Here is a 17,873-nt window from a genome sequence, read left to right as displayed (position 1 = left end):
TCACATCCTGGCCTGTTTACCGCTTCGCCTGCTGCTAATTCATCTTCCTATTCACGGCACTAATTAGACACAACCAGTCAGTGACCTCGACGTGTTGCTCTTCCCTCTCATCCAAACATGGGTACAAATTCTAGCACTTATCTGAAACGTGTGAGGCTGTAGCGGATTATACGAGATGGACAGTTCGTTAATTTGATAGATCGAACATGAACTCTCGCTGGGAGAGTCTCCATACGATAGCAAAGGACACGTGTGATGCTGTGGCTGGTTAGACGAGGTAGAGAGCTGGGTAGGTAGGTGGACATAGCATTATTCTGTATGTGTCTTCCGTAAACTCTCCCTGGGAATAGTCTCAAAACATTAGCAGGGAACAGATGTGATGCTGCAACGGGTTATACGAGATAGGTAGAGATAGATAGACAGACAGCATTCCGTATGTCTCCTCTGTAAACTCTCGCTGGGACACACTCCAAACATTAGCAGAGAACACATATGGATAGAATTGCCTACCGTGTTTACCCTGATCTTCAAGGGATGGACGGGGGACACGCCTCTGGGTCCACCACGGCATTAGCAAGTCTGACATTGGTATCAAGAGTCTCCAGCCAACCTTCGGGGCCTTTGAGGAACAGACTTACAAGGGATGCAGGGGAGGAGGCGCCGCTTAACTTTATTCAACACGCGTCCAGTAACGAGGTGCGTGTGAGGGCGTCCGACAGTCTTTGGCAAATATGTGAGTCTCCTCGTTAGATTTACGTGCGCCCGTGAGTGTGTGTTCTTGTAGCTTTACGAGGAAGACGGCCATTCAGTATTCCTCGAAGTTTCGTTATAAGCAGTAATTTGCACCCGCCCCCCCCCCCCCTCCCACCCCGCTCTTCCTGTTCTGAGGTTAGAGTTGGTTCTTCTTTCTTTTATTTTATTTTCGCGGGTGTACTAATTTTGTATTCCACGAAATTTTGATATGAAGAGTAAATTCCATCTTCCGCGCCTCTAGTTCGCATCTCTGTACTCTGTTATTTTTTGTTGTTAGGTTTGTTGTAGGTTTTGCATCACGTGGGAGGTGTAACTAAGGCTGCTGTGCTTGTAGTTTCGCGTGCAAGGCTGTGAAACTCCATCTTCGGCGCCTCCAGTTCATATTTCTGTACTCTGTTATTTTTTGTCATGTTCGTTGTAGGTTTTGCATCACGTGGGGGGGGTACTAATGCCTCTGTGCTTGTAGTGTGCGTGCAAGGCTGTGCTGGTGGAACATGCTGCAGATGAAGATTACAAGCGCTGGAGTGGCGGTCATTGGCGAGGGCGATAACAGGGTTTGTCACAGAGAGATGGACGGACGGATCCACCCATGTTCCGGGGGATGAAATGGCCCAACACGTGTGCCCATTCCCATGTCCCTCCGCATGTCAAATCCCTTCTCCCCTAGCTTCCCCCTCTCCTCTTTCTCTCTCTCCCTCTCTCTTTCTCTTTTTGGACAGTCCATTCACACATGTACTACGGTCGAAAACACTTACATCACATATCTCTTAAGAACACATGATTGTATACAGCTCACGTATTGACTAAAGGACTTCATGACAGGATAATAAGCCTTAGACGAGGAGAATTATTATGTTTCCTTCTCTTTTTTCCCTTTGGATAATCAATTTACACGTATAATATGCCCCCAAACACTTAAATTACATCTTTCTGAAACACACCTGATTGTAGACATTTCAGGTGTTGGCTAAAGGGCATCATGACAGGAAAATCAGCCCTAAGCGAAGTAAATCATATGTTCAACGGGTGACCTTCAGATACGTGCAGTCTACATAAAAGAGAGAGTTGAGAGGCGTTAAAGGTGACGGGAGAGGAGGGAAAAAACAACGGTGTGACAGAAACGAAATTGTCGGATGCTGCGGAAAGCTCGGGAGTGAGTTACCTGAGCCAGATTGCAGCCAGGTGAAATGAGAAGCTGTATGTAGGCTGGAGTGGACCTGTCTCTGCTCTGTACTAATATCTCCAGGGTGTGAAAACGACGCTAGTAATCAACCTGGACTTCAAACTTCAACTCTTCTTCTTCCGCCTCCTCCTCCTCCTCCTCTTGCACGCTCACTCCTCCTCGTCCTCCTTCACTTTCACTCCTCCTCCTCCTCCTCATCATCATCCTTCTTTTTAATTGTTGCAAGGAAGAAAGTCCTCAGGTTGTTTGATGCTTGCTTTGTTGCTCTTGATGTCTTTCTCTTCTTTTTTCTTCATGTTTCTGCTCTTTTTCTTGTTCTCCTTGTTCCTCTCATTCTTGTCCTTCTTGTTTTTGTTCTTACTATTGTTCTTGTTCTCGTCTTTGTTCTTGTTATTGTTCTTCTATTTCATCTCTTCCTCCTTCTCCTCCTCCTCCTCCACCTTCGTCACAGCTGAGCAGGAGCAGGAAGTGGAGGACACACCAGTAGGCATATTTGATGACATGTCAGGAAAGTTTCACGGAATCGCTAAGTTTGCTTAATCACAGCGACTAGCGAGAATAGGTCATGTGGAGGCTCCTGGCGTAAGCACTGGCCTGTTGTGCCCTGGCGGACGATGGCGGTGCTGCTGCTGATGGAACTAATGGAACACAAATAAAGTTAACATTGATATGGACTTATAGATGGATAGAGGCTTGAGAAAAGAGACACGGAAGAGACGCGGGTCACAACAAACAAGCATCTCGAGAGAAGGACCTCAAAAGAATGTATATAAAAAGATCGTAACAGGAAAACAACTTACTCTCGCATTTCACGTTTGATGTTGTGTCTTTCTCGTTTTGGCATTTACAGTCCGTTTACTCTTTTCCTTCTGGACGAAACTGCACTGCGTACACGCGTAGCAAAACGTAAACAGAAAAAGACCATCCATCGCACTGCCTCAATAAACATAGTATAGCACAAGATTCCATAAAAAGAGAATCAGAATCGGCTGGAGAAGTGATTTGATTCTCCCCTTTTAGAAAACATTGAAGTCGTATACGAACGCCGAAATACATAGGACTGAAAGCTGTCCCAGAGTTAAACGGTGCAAGTGATGAAAGAATGAAGATACTACTCAACTTTTGCATTGGGATTTAGGACAACAGAGGAAAAACTTAGAGTAGAAAGTCCCGGACAGTGAGGTCGCGGAAGGGTTCAAGGCATGTATTAAGCGAGCTCAGAAGGGCAGTTGGCATGAAAATATCGATAGTAAGAATGACACGAAAATGGAGAAAAATAACTGAAAGAGAAAGTGAAATAGTAAGAAAAGGAGGGAAGTGAAAGGGGGTTAAGTAGACAGCAGGAAGGAGAGATCGGTTTCCAGGGGGGTGAAGCGGAAAGGGAGAAAAAAATGAAGAAATGAATGAAATGATGATAGAATAAAGCAACACTGAGGCGGAATTTATAATGCAGAAGACAGTCACTAAGAGGATTGAAGCTGGCACGCGAGACGAAAGGCTTTTGACATTTTGCTGACCTCTTTATAGTAGAAATCTTAATAGCTTCCTCGCAAAATTCATACAGTGACTGAAACTATATTCTCTGTCGGTAATGCTGCATATTTTATAACTACGTGTACGCTATAAAGTTGAGACATAATGCCGCCTAGTGTATTTATCTATTGACAATGTACTTTTCACAATAGTATTTTCGCTACAATGACATTTCGTTTGTGTGCTCGACGGTTTGCATTTCCTGTGACAGGGCGGACAGAGGTCGATGTTAAATTATTCTCCAGTATGATTGTGTGTGTGTGTGTGTGTGTGTGTGTGTGTGTGTGTGTGTGTGTGTGTGTGTGTGTGTGTGTGTGTGTGTGTGTGTGTGTGTGTGTGTGTGTGTGTGTGTGTGTTCAGGGCGTGACATTACCAAAACGTAAAACCAAACTCGGAACTTTTATCATACATTCGTGCGGCGCCGAGGAGAGGTAGACTCATCCCTTCCCGTAATGGCGTAATGGAACACTTATTCTTTTCGCGGAAGCCTTTTTTAAACTTCGGGGAGCGATGCCTCAGGTCGAGCTTCCCCACCCGGGCCAGTAATTGAGGAAACTTTGGACATCGCCGATACTTGCACGGAGGAAGGAGGGAAGGGGCGATAAAATTACCTTGATTGAGATATATATTTTTTCACAACGAATGCACGCTTTCCAATTTACCTTATCAGCTTTACCTCATTTTTTTTAACGCCTCGAATATGATAAAATGCTTGACTGCCTCTGAAGAGTATGAAGAAAATTAAGCTTATTTCTTGTGTTTTTTCGACAGGGAAGCGAGACTCGTAGATACGTGTGACCCAGAAGAAGTTTTAACACACAGAATCATTCTTTCAGGTGACTCTAAAAGGTGTGGCAGTCGAGGTTACGGCGCTTGGGAACAGGGAGGTGTGTGTGGAAAGATGTAGAAGAGAACAGGAACGATTTAGCCCGAGGTGTATGGTAATGGCGTGGGAGCAGGAGAGTGTGGGGAACTATATTAGAGAGGAGGAAGGCAATGATAAAGCAGTAGAAACTCAATTGGAATAAGGGAAAGGAAGGGAATGAAGGGGTCGTAGAGTGAGTATGCCTGATAGTTTATATGAATTGAAGTACTGAGGGAGAGAATAACTGATAAAAGGATGGAATAATGGAAAGTAGGGAGAGCAAGAGGGTTAAGCAGATAGCAAGAAGGGCAGGGAGAGATTGGTTCCCAGGGGGATGAGGCGGAAAGGAAGAAGAAAACGGAAAAAGAGATAGAGGAAACGCGAGCCCCGGGGGGAAACCGCAGCTGAGGGCACACACGGATCGCGGAAATAGAGCAAAATTGGCAACGGAGGAAATATAAAAGAGTTATTCAGGTGTCTTGGGCGACCGCTCGTCAAAACGGAAGTAGGAGGAAACGAGGTGGAGGCGACGTCAGGCGAGGAGGAAGAAGAGAGGAAAATGACCCGAGAGAGAGAGAGAGTAAGAGGATAGAGGAGGAGGAGGAAGACACTGAAGAAGAAGAAGAAGAAGAAGGCGTAAACGGAGAAGTAAAGCGAGAAAACAGTGAGAAAAGAGATATATAAATAAAAGAAGATACAAGAAGGAGAGGAAAGGATTCTGAGAAGGGGTGGAGAGCAGGTGAGGAGAGGTAATAGAGGAAGAAGGATACAGATAAAAAGAAATAAAAGAGGAACGGGATATGAGGAAACAATCTGTGCAGGGAAAGAATAGGAGGAGGAGGAGGAAGAGGAAATAGGAGACGAACAAGAACCAACACAAGAAAAAAAAGGACACACAAGAACATTAAGAAAGAGAAAAGAAAAAGAAATAGAAGAAAAGAACAAAAAAACAGGAAAATCAGAACAATATTAAGAAGAAAAGGAAAAGAAGGAAGGGAAGGAAAAGAAGTGGAAGAAAATAATGAGGAGGAAGACAAAAAAACGAAAAAGGAAAACGATAATGAAAATCAGCAGAAGAAAAAGAAGAAAAAGATGACAGAAGTGGGACAGAAATGGACAAAAAATGAGGAAGGCAAAAAAGGAAAGTAAAAACACGGAAATAAAAATCCGCTAAAGAAAAGTAGAAGAAGAGAAAGTAGTGGAAGAAGGGTAGAAGAAAGAAGACAAAATAGAAAAAAGGAAAACACGAAAATTAGAATCAGCAGCAGGAAAAGAAGGTGACATCGCGGCCAAAACAGTTTCATTGGGCGGCTCAGCATTCAATCCGGGACGAAATGAGAAAGTGGGAGAGAATGGGAAATCTGAACGAGCCTCACTTCCTTAAACACCTGCGAAATGGAAACGAGAGACAAGACCTTTCCTCCTACTGCCATTTCTCATTCCACTTCCATCTGTCATTCCACTCAAACAACTTAAAATATTGAAGAAAAGATGGAAAAATAACCCACTGGACTTTATTTTCTGCCTTTGAGCTGCTTTTGTTGCGGTTGAAGTGATATACGTTCATGTGAATTAAAGGAATGTTTGTGTAAGGAAGAGGAGATGAAGGGAATGTTAGAAATAGTTATAAGAATGAGAGTAAGTAAATAAGGAAACTGAGTAAAACGGCAAGAAATCGAGTAAATAAACAAGAAATCGAGGAGATAAACAAGAAATCGAGTAAATATAAACAAGAAATCGAGGAGATAAACAAGAAATAGAGTAAAAAAAACAAGTAATCAAACAGGAAAAATAAAAAATCAAGTAAATAAAAAAATAGAGTAAAAATAAACAAGAAATCGAGAAAAAGAAAAAAATAAATCAGGAAATAAACAAAGAAATGAATAAATAAACAAGAAAATATGTAAGTAAAAAAAATGTAATAAATAAACAAGCTAATAAGTAAGTAAACAAGAAAATGAATAGATAAAAAAGAAAATGATTAGAGAAACAAAATAATAATATTTACACAAGAAAATAAGTAAAGAAACAAAAAAATAATTAAGGAAACAAGAAAATAAGTAAGTAAACAAGAAAATGAATAGATAAAAAAAATGAGTAGAGAAACAAAAAAAAATAATTAAATAAACAAGAAAATAAGTAAAGAAACAAAAAAAATAATTAAGTAAACAAGAAAATAAGTAAGTAAATAAGAAAATGAATAGATAAAGAAAATAAGTACAGAAACAAAAAAAATAAAATAAACAAGAAAATAAGTAAGTAAACAAGAAAATGAGTAAGTAAACAAAGATGTATATATATTGCGGAAGAGAGAACGTTCCAGAAAAAGAAAGAAGACACGAATTCCCTCAAGAAAATTACGATTTCTATCCGACACTGACGAAACAGGATGCTGCGAAATCCTTGATGCTACAACACACACACACACACACACACACACACACACACACACACACACACACACACACACACACACACACACACACACACACACACACACACACACACACACACTTGCTCTGTCTGTCTGTCTGTAGGTTTGTCTGTCTGTTTGTCTGTCTGTCCCTCCGTGTTTCTCTCTCACTCTTTCTGGCTTTCTTTCTTTCTTTCTTTCTTTCTTTCTTCTCTCTCTCTCTCTCTCTCTCTCTCTCTCTCTCTCTCTCTCTCTCTGTTATGTAGAAAAGGGAATTAATCAACGCTTATTCACTTCCTCGTTATCGCTCTAAAGACGAAGAAGGGGAAGAAAAATAAGAAAAAATAATTCCCACTCTCAACCAGCATCATGTCATTTCTTTTGATGCTAGTGGGAAAAAAAGCTTAAGACTCCTCCTTTTCCTTAGTATTTCTTTGGGTGTTTTATAGATATATTTTTTTATTTTATCATTACTTGTCAAGGGTTGGGGAAAAAATGTAATACCAGATGATTGGCTTCGAGGTTAAAAAGAATATTGGTATTGGTGCGTTGTTTTGAGCTGATTATGTTTTTTCTTTTCTTTCTTTCTATCTGTCTATCTATAAGTCTCTCGCTCCATTTTCTTTACCTCTCCCTCCTCTTCCCGTTTTCCTTTCCTGTCTTCCATTTCTCTTTTTTTTCTTTTCATCTCCTTCATTCTTTATCTTCTACTTTTATTTCCAACTCTTTTCCTTTTCTCTCCTCCTCCTGTTTTCCCTCGTTTCCAATTTCTTTTTCCTGCTTATTGCGTTTCTTGTTTTCGATCTACTTCTGTATATATTTCCATTTCCTTTCATCCCTTCCCTCGCCTTCTCCGTTTTCTCTCTTTCCTATTTCCTCTTTATTCCTTCTTATCCTGTCTCCTCTCTTTATTTTCAGGTTCTACTCTTCTCCCATTTGTCTTCTTTTCTATCCCCCCTTTTCTTCCTAGCGTGTCGTTTTTCATCATCTATTTCTATAAACATTTCCACCCTCCTTTCCTTCCCTCTCCTTCCCCTCTCGTCACCTCGTCCGTGCGATGACACAGACTGACCCATCGCAGAAAATGACAGGAAGTAATGCGCGAGAGTGTTGTTGGTTATTTCATGTCTGAGAGAGAGAGAGAGAGAGAGAGAGAGAGAGAGAGAGAGAGAGAGAGAGAGAGAGAGAGAGAGTGAGAGTGAGAGAGAGAGAGATCAGCATGAAAAATTTAGATTAGGGAGAGGAGGAGGAGGCGGGGGAAGGAGGCGAAAGTTCGAAGAGATACAGACGTTGCCGAAAGCCGATCTCACTCCTTCTTTCCCGCTTCGTTCAGGGTCTTGTCTTAAGCCTTACGAATTTCTCACGTTTCCTGATCCCGCCTTAAGCTGACTCCACTTCGATCCTCTGGCCTGAGCGCCTAAGTCTAAGTGGATTGTGGTCAAGTGATCTTAGTTTATTGCCTTTTCTTCATTTCCACCGATAAAGAAAAGAGGTTTGTGAGGAAAAAACGAGGATTAGAGGGAAAGATAAAGACATATTGTGCACGAAGAAACACAATAAGGAAAATAAGTAACATAGGAATTAAAAAAAGAAACTTAAATAGGAAAGAAACATTAATGAAAGGGGAAAGATAAAAGCCGTGTCATGCAAGATGGAACATAGGAAAATAAGTATCGTAGAAAATAAATAAAACGAAGAAACTACGAGTATTAAATAAAGGAACAGAAAGGAAGGAGGGAAGGAGAAGAAGGAAAAAGAGAGAGGGAGAGGATGAAAATAAGGAGAGGAAATGAGAAAAGGAAAATATTAACCACTCATAAAGAAAAGACAAGAAAATAGAAGAGAAATATGAGCGCAGCGAGCAAAGGAAGAAACACTGGTTATAAAGGAACACAAAAAGAAAAAGAGCAGAGAGAGAGAGAGAGAGAGAGAGAGAGAGAGAGAGAGAGAGAGAGAGAGAGAGAGAGAGAGAGAGAGAGAGAGAGAGAGAGAGAGAGAGAGAGAGAGAGAGAGAGAGAGAGAGAGAGAGAGAGAGGGAGAAGAGAAGAGAAGAGAAGAGAAGAGAGAAGTGGTGAAGTGAAGTGAAGGAGAGAAGAGGAAAGGAAAGGAAAGGGAAGGGAAGGGCAGGGGAAGGGAAGGGAAGGGAATGGAAGGGAATGGAAGTATAGTAAAGTAAAGTAAAGTAAAGTGAAGTGAAGTGAAGTGAAGTGAAGGGAGAGAGAGAGCTCATTGGGGGTGTCCTGATAGATGTGTCTCCTCTCACTTTCTCTTCAGTGTTCGAGGAGAGGAAGAGCATCGTAAAAGAGCAAGATAAGGATGAATAAAAGTATTGCTATTGTCCGTTACTCGAGAGAGAGAGAGAGAGAGAGAGAGAGAGAGAGAGAGAGAAATACTTACTGTTTCCCTTTCCTTCTCATCCCCTTCCCTTCCTTTTCCTTCTGTTCTTTCCCTTCCATTCCCTTCCCTTCCCTTACCCTTCCCTTCCTTTCCCTTCCATTCCCTTCCCTTCCCTTCCCTTCCCTTCCCTTACATTCTTTACCCTTCCCTTCCCTTTCCTTTCCTTTTTTTTATCTTTCCTTTCCTTCCCTTCCCTTCCTTTCCTCTTCCTTCCCTTCTCCTACTCTCCCTTCGATACCCCTTTAACTTAATCTCTTCTCGCTCAGCCCCTTAAATTACTTACCCCTTCCTTGTCCCTTCCTCTCCTCCTCCTCATCCTCCTCCTCCTCCCCCTCTCCTACCCCCTCGCTCTTTGGCTTAAGTCCAGTTGAGGCCCAAACGATGCTTAGGTTAAGTTGTGGCCTTTCAAGGAAAACTGCAAGGGCTTCAAAGGCTCGGCGGCTGTTGTGGTCCTTTGGAAGGAGACTTTGATCAGATTAGGGACGAACTAAATGGGGAAAGTCAATATACAAGAAGGATGAAGAAAAAACCCCCCAGCAACTAAAGACTACGTAGGGTTGAGAAACTCTAATGCTATGCAAGTTATGGACGACCTGAACTGGGAAAGTCGATCTACAAGAAGGGCTGAAGAAAAAACGAGTTAAAGTGAACAAGAAGGGCTGAAACGAAATCTAAAGCTCTGTAGAATGAAGACGCTTAAATTGAACAAAGAAATATCTAAGAAAAATAGCAACTAAAGTCCACAAGTACGGCTGAAATAGTATATATAAAGGTATGTTGAATGATTTAGCTCAAACTGAAGAACAAGTTAGCCAAGAGTAGGCTTCAGATATCGATGATTAATATGTTTACTGAAGACTACTGATACAAAATACAGCCGGAACTCGAACCGGTAATAATAGTGAATAATGAAACGTTTGCACAGAGATTGGGAAATAGAGGCGACAGGCAGAAACCAATGGAAACGTTTAGGAGATGTCTATATCCTGCCGTGAAGTGATACAGACTGGTACTGCTTCTGCTGATGGTGCTGATGTTGATATACGCTTTCTGTCTCCTCTTTCTTTCTACTCTCCTTTTTTGCCTCTTCTTTCTCCCTCTATTTATACGTATAGGAGATGTCTATATCCTGCCGTGAAGTGATACAGACTGGTACTGCTTCTGCTGATGGTGCTGATGTTGATATACGCTTTCTGTCTCCTCTTTCAGGAGGACTCGAGTTCAATGCCTCTGGTGCCACCAAGCTATTTTTCAGCCGCCGCCGAGGCTTAGATGTCTATATGCTGTCCAGAAGACCACCTATCAACCTGGACTCTAGATTCTAGGATTAAAGATGAGCTCCGGGAGGGCAGCATGAGCCAATGCAAGATGGCGCCACTTTGATAAACACTCGCTGCGCAGAACGGGCTGGGCCGACCATCAGGACTTTCTAAGAAGCCTTGGGCCGATCATCAGGCCCCACTGGGATTTATACCTATAGGCGCTATATCCTGCCGTAAAAAAATAAAGACTAGTGCTGCTTCTCTTAATGGCGGTGATGTTGATATATGCTCTCAGTCTCCCCTTCTTAATTTCTTCTCTCCTTTTTTCTTCTTCTTTCTCCCTCTATTTATACGTATAGGGTGATGTCTATATCCTGCCGTGAAGTGATACAGACTTGTGCTGCTTCTGTTAATGGCGGTGATGTTGATATATGCTTTGTCTCCCCTTCATATTTTCTACTTTCTTTTTTTCCTCATCTTTCTTACCCGTTTTATCTTTCTCTCTCTTTCCAGACATATACATACATACACAAATGCATACTTATACATGTAAACGCATGCATATATATAAACACGTGTATAAATCCAAAAATGTATATAAATCATTGATGTTACTTTTTTTTCCTTCGTTGAATTTGCTATCCTTAAAAACTTGTACTTGTAAATTCCGGGAAAAAGTAACTGAAGCCAAAAATGTATATAAAGTCATTGGTATTGCTTTTTCCTTATTGGACTCGGCACCCATATAAAAAAAATATTGTTGAATTCGCTATACTTAAAAACTTGTACTTCTAAATTCCGGGAAAAAGTAACTGAAGCCAAAAATGTATATAAACTCATTGGTATTGCTTTTTCCTTATTGGATTCGCCACCCATATAAAAAAATATTGTACTTCTGATTCCCGAAATAAAAGTTACCGAAACCTCTTGTAGCCACGGCAAGCGAGATCTCCTTTTTTGTCCCTTTACCCTGAGCAGACCTTAAAAGAAATGTGCTATCAAAACCCCGAAAAAAATAACGAATACCTCTTGGGCCCACGGGAAGCGAGAGCAATTTTTTTCCTCTTTTCTTGGACAATGCTAAAAAAATGTTCTAATTTCCGAAAACAATTGAATAACCGAAACCTCTTGTGGTGGCAGCAAACTTATTTTTCCTTTCCGTGTGCAGTTTAAAAAAGAATTGTACTTCTGATTCCCGAAAAAAAGGGATGGCCGAAACCCCTTGTAGACACGGGAAGCAAGAACTCTTTTTTCACGTCTCCTGAACATACATTTGTCCCCGTTAAGTGCTGCGCCGAAGGCTCTCCAAGGCGCCTCAGTAACCTTCCCCGCGGCGCCCTCGACCATAAATTATTCCATCAGCGCGGTTAGTCTCCCCTTGTCTTAGACTTTCTTTTTGTCTTTTGTTTTTCCTCTCCTGATGGCTGTCACTCCTCTTTCTTCTTTCCCTCGAGCGCGGTGGGATGTAACGCCTCCTGACCTTTTGTTTTCTTTTCTCTAGTGTAATGTTCGACTCTAATTCTTTTTTTTTATAAGTATTTTCAAACATTTTTTTTCGTCCCTGCGCGATGGTGTATAATGCTCCCTGATCTTTTGTTTTCTTTTGTTTTCTTTTCTCTACTAAAATGTTCCTCTCAAAGTCCTTTTTATAAATACTTCCAAACCTGTATTTCATCTTTCATTTTTCATCCTTCTTCTTCGTCCCGGCAAACCTGTTATGAAAGATTGTTTTCTCGTGTGATTGTTTGACCTTTAGTTTTCTTTTCTCTCGTGTAATGTTCCCCTCAACGCTCTCTTTTTTTATGTATTTTCAAACCTGTATTATCCATTTTATTTTTCATCCTTCTTCTTCGTCCCTGCAAAACAGTTATGATAGGTTGTATTTCTCGTGTGATTATTTGACATTTTCTTTTCCTTTCTCTAGTTAATGTTCCCCTCAAAGTCCTCATTTTTATATACTTTCAAATCTGTTTTTCGTCTTTCATTTTCATCCTTCTTCTTCGTCCCTGCAAAACAGTTATGATAGATTATTTTTCACGTGCGATTATTTGACCTTTTCTTTTCCTTTCTCTAGTGTAATGTTGTCCTCATTTTTATGTATTTTCAAACCTATATTACGTATTTCATTTTCATCCTTTTCTTCGTCCCTGCAAAACAGTTAAGATAGATTGTTTTTCACGTGCGATTATTTGACCTTTTCTTTTCCTTTCTCTAGTGTAATGTTATCCTCAAAGTCCTCATTTTTATGTATTTTCAAACCTATATTACGTATTTCATTTTCATCCTTTTCTTCGTCCCTGCAAAACAGTTAAGATAGATTGTTTTTCACGTGCGATTATTTGACATTCTTTTTTCTTTTCTCTAGTGCGATGTTCCCCTCAAAACCGTTCTTACTTATTTTCAAACCTGTATAACATATTTCATTTTCGTCCTTCTTCGTCCCTGGAAACCTGTTATGAAAGATTGTTTTCCCGTGTGATTTGTTTCCCGCATATATATTCGTTCAGGATAGATCACATTTTTCTTCATCTTGCCTGAACTGAAGAGAGATTTATAGTTCTCCTCACCTTGGTTCCCTCTCAGTCTATGTATATATTATTTTTCCCTCCTGAGGTGATTTATTGAACGTTCGACCTTTGCCAGCTAATCTTGACCCGTATCCTTAAACCTTTCCTGACACACACACACACACACACACACACACAGTTGGTAAGGTTTTCGAAGAGGTTGTGTGTGGGTAGTTTTAGGAGCCTAGCAATGGTTTGACAAGGATTCTGAGCCCGTAGTCTTAAATATTTAGGGATATACACACTCACATTTGATAAGGCTTTCGTAGAGGCTGTGTCAGTATGTCCAAGAGTAGTTTTATGAGCTCAGTGATAGTTTGACAAGGCTTCTGGGCCCATATCCTCAAACACTTCAGGTCTTACACACTCATAATTGATAAAACTTTCGTAGAGATTGTGTTGGTATTGCCATGGGTAGTTTTATGAGCATAGTGATAGTTTGACAAGGCTTTTCGGCGCTTACACACCCACATATGATAAGGCTTTTGTATAGAGGTTGTGTTAGTATCGCCATGGGTAGTTTTATGAGCCTAGGGATAGTTTGACAAGGCTTCTGCACCATGAATGTGAAAAAATACACATGACACACCAACTAATCTCCAATGTGGCCTTCGAAATTAGCTTTTGCGAGAGGCGAAAGCACCAGGGAATACGAGCCCTCGAACCAAAATGAAGGCTTTTTCCTCTGTGCTTCGGCCCCAATATTTACCTTCACGGCAGAACTTTCGCGTTTACTCTTTAGCTTCCAGTGGGTGTGAGCTGACCCAGAAGATAACCCAACTTTCCCCATCCCGCAGGTCCTACACGCACGGTCTGGGCCATCGAGGGAGAGTCCTGCCTCCTACCCTGCGACCTCACGCCCTCACAGCCTGGTGGTCGCGCTCTGCTGGTGCTCTGGTACAAGGAAGGCGTCACCAGCACGCTATATAGGTACGTGGCTTTTAATGGCTAGCTAAGGACAGTCCAAGTATAGAAGATAGTATAGGAAGTAAAGGAAAGGGAAATAGTAGTTCAGCGTTTATTAAGAAAGCAGAGAGATAGAGAGACAGATAGATAGATAGGGAGAAAGATGCAAAAGATAGTCGGAGCTGGTTCAAGAGTTGTTTTTGTATTCTTTTGAAGTGGGTTTAGTCAAAGAAAATGGAAATACTGTAGAGGGAGGATTACCATACCTATTCCCACAACAACAATAACAACAACAACAACAACAGAGTAAACAAAACCTGAGATGGAAAAAAATAAAATAAAGAAGAGCATAAAAGAGACTACTACTACTACTACTACTACTACTACTACTACTGCTACTTCTACTGCTACTACTACTACTACTACTACTACTACTACTACTACTGTGACTGCTGCTTCTGTTAATATTACTATAATGGAAAGACTTTGATCTCCTAAATAAGAGGCCGGAATCCATGTCCTTGAAGAGGGGATTAAGAGCACTCATCAACGTGTTCCCGAAGGCATTTAAGTCATATTCTCTCTCTCTCTCTCTCTCTCTCTCTCTCTCTCTCTCTCTCTCTCTTTCCATCTATCTACCTGTCTCTCTTCGGGTCGATGTACTGATTGGATCTAAATGAAATGAAGTAATTAGGTCATATCTCTCCTCTTCTCCCTCGTTTCTCAATCCTTCCAATTTTACTATCCTCCTTTCCTAGTCTCTTTTTACTTCCCTATGCATGACTAGCGTGAACAGAGGCAGCTGCGGTCACGGGTGTTAGTATGTGTGGTTATCAATTCAGGTTCACGTTAGGTTAGATCATCCTTCTGCGTCTTCTTTTCGGCGCTTGGCTCTTTGTGCTTCTGGTGTCGTTTGTTGTGTGTTTGGCGGTGAATGGCTCGGTCGTGTGTGTAGCTTGGTCTAGGGGTGTTACAGTATTATTTCTATTGCTATTATTATTATTACTGGTATTGTTGTTTCCCCTCACACGCTTTATTTCGTCGTGGCGTGAGTCCTGAGTCCTGTGATTGTCTTAACTTTCCCTTCTCTCCAAAATAATAGCAAAATAACTGTAATAATAGCGATAGCAATAGCACTGTGACAAGTCTGTATCGCGTTCTTATCAGGTACGATCGGTGGTCATGTCCTAGTGAGAAAAAAACAGTGAATAGTGAATGAATAAGTGATGAGAAAGACAGACAGACAGACAGGTGGATCGCAAGACAGAAGCAAGAGTCAGACATGGAAAGGGACAAGAAAGGAACGAAAACAAAGGGAGATTAGCCCCTATATCCCCCCCCTTCCCACCCTAACCTCAAATTATCCGTCTTTAGCCCACCACCCCCTACCACCACCACCACTACCACCACTACCACCACCACCACCACCACTACCACCACCACTACCACCACCACCTCCATCACCATTTTCCATTACCTCAAGTTGCCTCCAGTCTTGTGCCTTGGGGTTTGACTGCCTGATGGATGCCCCCCCCCCCTCCCCCCCATGATCCTCTCTCTTCCTTCCTCCCCCTCTCCTTCCTTCCGCTAGTCTCCCCGGTTTCTCTCTCTTCCTCCCTCTCTCCTTCTTTCCTCCAGTTTCCCTCCCTTCCTTCCTTCTCCTAGTTCCCTCCTTCTCCCCCTCTCCTCCTTCCTCTTTCCCCCATCCCCTCCTTCCTCCGGGCTGCCTCTTCTGATAGGACAGGATGGGTGATCAAGTCGGAGTATTTACGCAGGTAGCTCTTCCTCTCTTGCTTTCATTCTTCATTATTTACTTCCTTCCTCTATTCTTTCTCCTCTTCATTCATTTGTCAACTTGCGTGGCGCGATATTTCTTTTTCTTCTCGTTTCTCTTCTTCTTTTTTACTCTGTTGATCTCGCTTCTCTCTTGTCTTCTTCCTCTCTTCCTTCCATTATTCATTCCTTGCTTCCTTCCTTCATTCGCCTCCTTCTTCATTTGTCAATTTTATGTGGCACGATATTTCTTTCTCTTCTTTTTTTCTCCTCTTTTTATTTTCTCTTCCCTTTTCTTCTTCTTCTCTTCCACTCCTTCCTTCCTTCTTTACTCGGTTCCTTCATTCATCTCTTTATTATTTCTTTCCATTCACCTGACACGATATTTCTTTCTCCATTTCTTTTCTCTGTTCTTTATTTTTCTCCTTTTTTTCTCTCTTTTTTTTCCTCCATCTCAGGTGTTGTTTACTCTGGATGACTTTTTCTCACGCCGTGATTTGTCTGTTACGATTTTTCTCTCCTCTCCTTCCCTTTCCTCTCTTCTCTTTTTCTCTCTGTTCCCAATTCTTTCCTTTTTTCCAGGGCTATTTTTTTCTCTCTTTCGTTTGTGAGTGTAATATTTTTGGTGTGTGGGAGTGTGGGAGTGTGTGAGTGTGTCTGTGTGTACGAGTGTGTGTGTAGGTGGGGAAGGGTTATTTTTGTGCGTGTGTATGTGTGTGTGTCTGAGTGTACGTGTGTGTGTGTGTGTGTGTGTTGGTGTGTTCGCTTACGCAGAAACACTGGCAGTAACTTCATATTTCCATTGTGATTTCATGAGCTCTCGAAACGCACACCCACTGAATCCTAAAGACCTGTCCGGAGGGGGGACTGAAGAGGAAAAATATCAGCTTTTCTTTTCCTTGAGTCACTGCGATGATGCTCTCAAGGAAAATAAGAGGAAAAAAGTCACATTGGTTTCGCATTGCCTCGTTTTCATCCTCTAAATGCCTTGAATGACGAAGCGAAGGGGGATTGAAGAGGAAAAATGTCAGACTTTCTTTCTTTTCCTTGAGTCTCTGCGGTGATTCTCTCAAGGAAAATAAGAGGAAAAAGTCCACATTGCTTTCCCATTGCTTTGTTTTCCTGATAGAGCAAAACGGTTGCATTAGAGGAGGAAAAATATCAGCCTCTCTTTCTTTTCCTCAAGTTATCGGCGATGCTCCCAAGGAAAACAAGAAGGAAAAGGTCACACTGGTTTCACTTTGCTTTGTTATCCTTTTCTACTGCCTTGAATGAGAGAGGAAAAGGATGGATGAAAGGAGGAAAATATAAGGATTTCTTTTCCTCAACTTTTTCCGGCGATACACTCAAGAAAACCAAGAGGAAAAAGGTCCCATTGCATTGTTTTCCTCCTCCTCTAATGCCTTGAATAAGAGAGGAAAACGACTGATTTGAAGAGAAAAATATAAGGCTTTCTTTTCCTCAACTCTCTCCGGCAATACCCTCAAGCAAACCAAGAAGAGAAAAAAGAGGTCGCATTGCATTTGTTTTCCTCCTCCTCCAATGCCTCGAATGATGAAGCAAAACGGTTGAATTGGGGAGGAAAATATGAGGCTCTCTTTTCCTCAACTCTCTCCTGATATACTCTCAAGCAAACCAAAAGAAAAAGGGTCACATTGCATCGCTTTCCTCCTTCGCTAATGCCGCGGACGAAAAAGTGAAACCCTTGTTCAATCTATTATGCCTCAGAGGTCTTTGGTAAATAACAGTTTGCGTGGGGGAGGAATTCTGCTGCGTCGACCGGCAATGCATTTTAACGAGTTTCTGTTTTTGCCTTTGTGTATCGTTCCCGCTTTCTCAGCAGCTTACCAACTTACTCTGAATGAAGTTAAGTGAAAGAGATATCAGCCTGGAAGCGAGAGGGAGAGAGGGGGGGAGAGAGAGAGAGGGGGGGAAAGTGAGAGTGAGAGGAGTTACAAGAGAGAGAGAGTGAGAGACATACATACATACATACATACACATATACAGACACACAAAGACACAGACATATGTTCCAACAGTCTGAACCACTAATATACAGACAGACATGTTGAAAATTCCCCGGACACAGAAAGAAAGACAGCCAAGAAGAATATGTATGAGAAGAGAAAGGAAACATTGAAGGGTACACACTCATACAAACAGACACAAATTCAAAGACAAATAGACGGAAGAAAGGAAGGCAGGAGGGCAAACACGAACG

General features: G+C 41.6%; 1 protein-coding gene across 1 annotated transcript in view; it reads left to right on the top strand.

The window, feature by feature from the left end:
- Window positions 1-206: 206 nt before the first annotated feature.
- Window positions 207-17,873, top strand: part of LOC126983053 (nephrin-like) — a 60,957-nt gene continuing 43,290 nt past the window's right edge. Inside the window, exons 1-2 of the mRNA XM_050835513.1 lie at window positions 207-267; window positions 13,771-13,903. Coding sequence (XP_050691470.1) covers window positions 207-267; window positions 13,771-13,903 — 194 coding nt within the window. The remainder of the gene's footprint in view (window positions 268-13,770; window positions 13,904-17,873) is intronic.

Source organism: Eriocheir sinensis, chromosome 5 (assembly GCF_024679095.1).
Source record: "Eriocheir sinensis breed Jianghai 21 chromosome 5, ASM2467909v1, whole genome shotgun sequence".
Taxonomy (NCBI): Eukaryota; Metazoa; Arthropoda; class Malacostraca; order Decapoda; family Varunidae; genus Eriocheir; species Eriocheir sinensis.
Note: the sequence above shows the minus strand (reverse complement) of the source record. Positions and strands in the feature narration are given on the sequence as shown.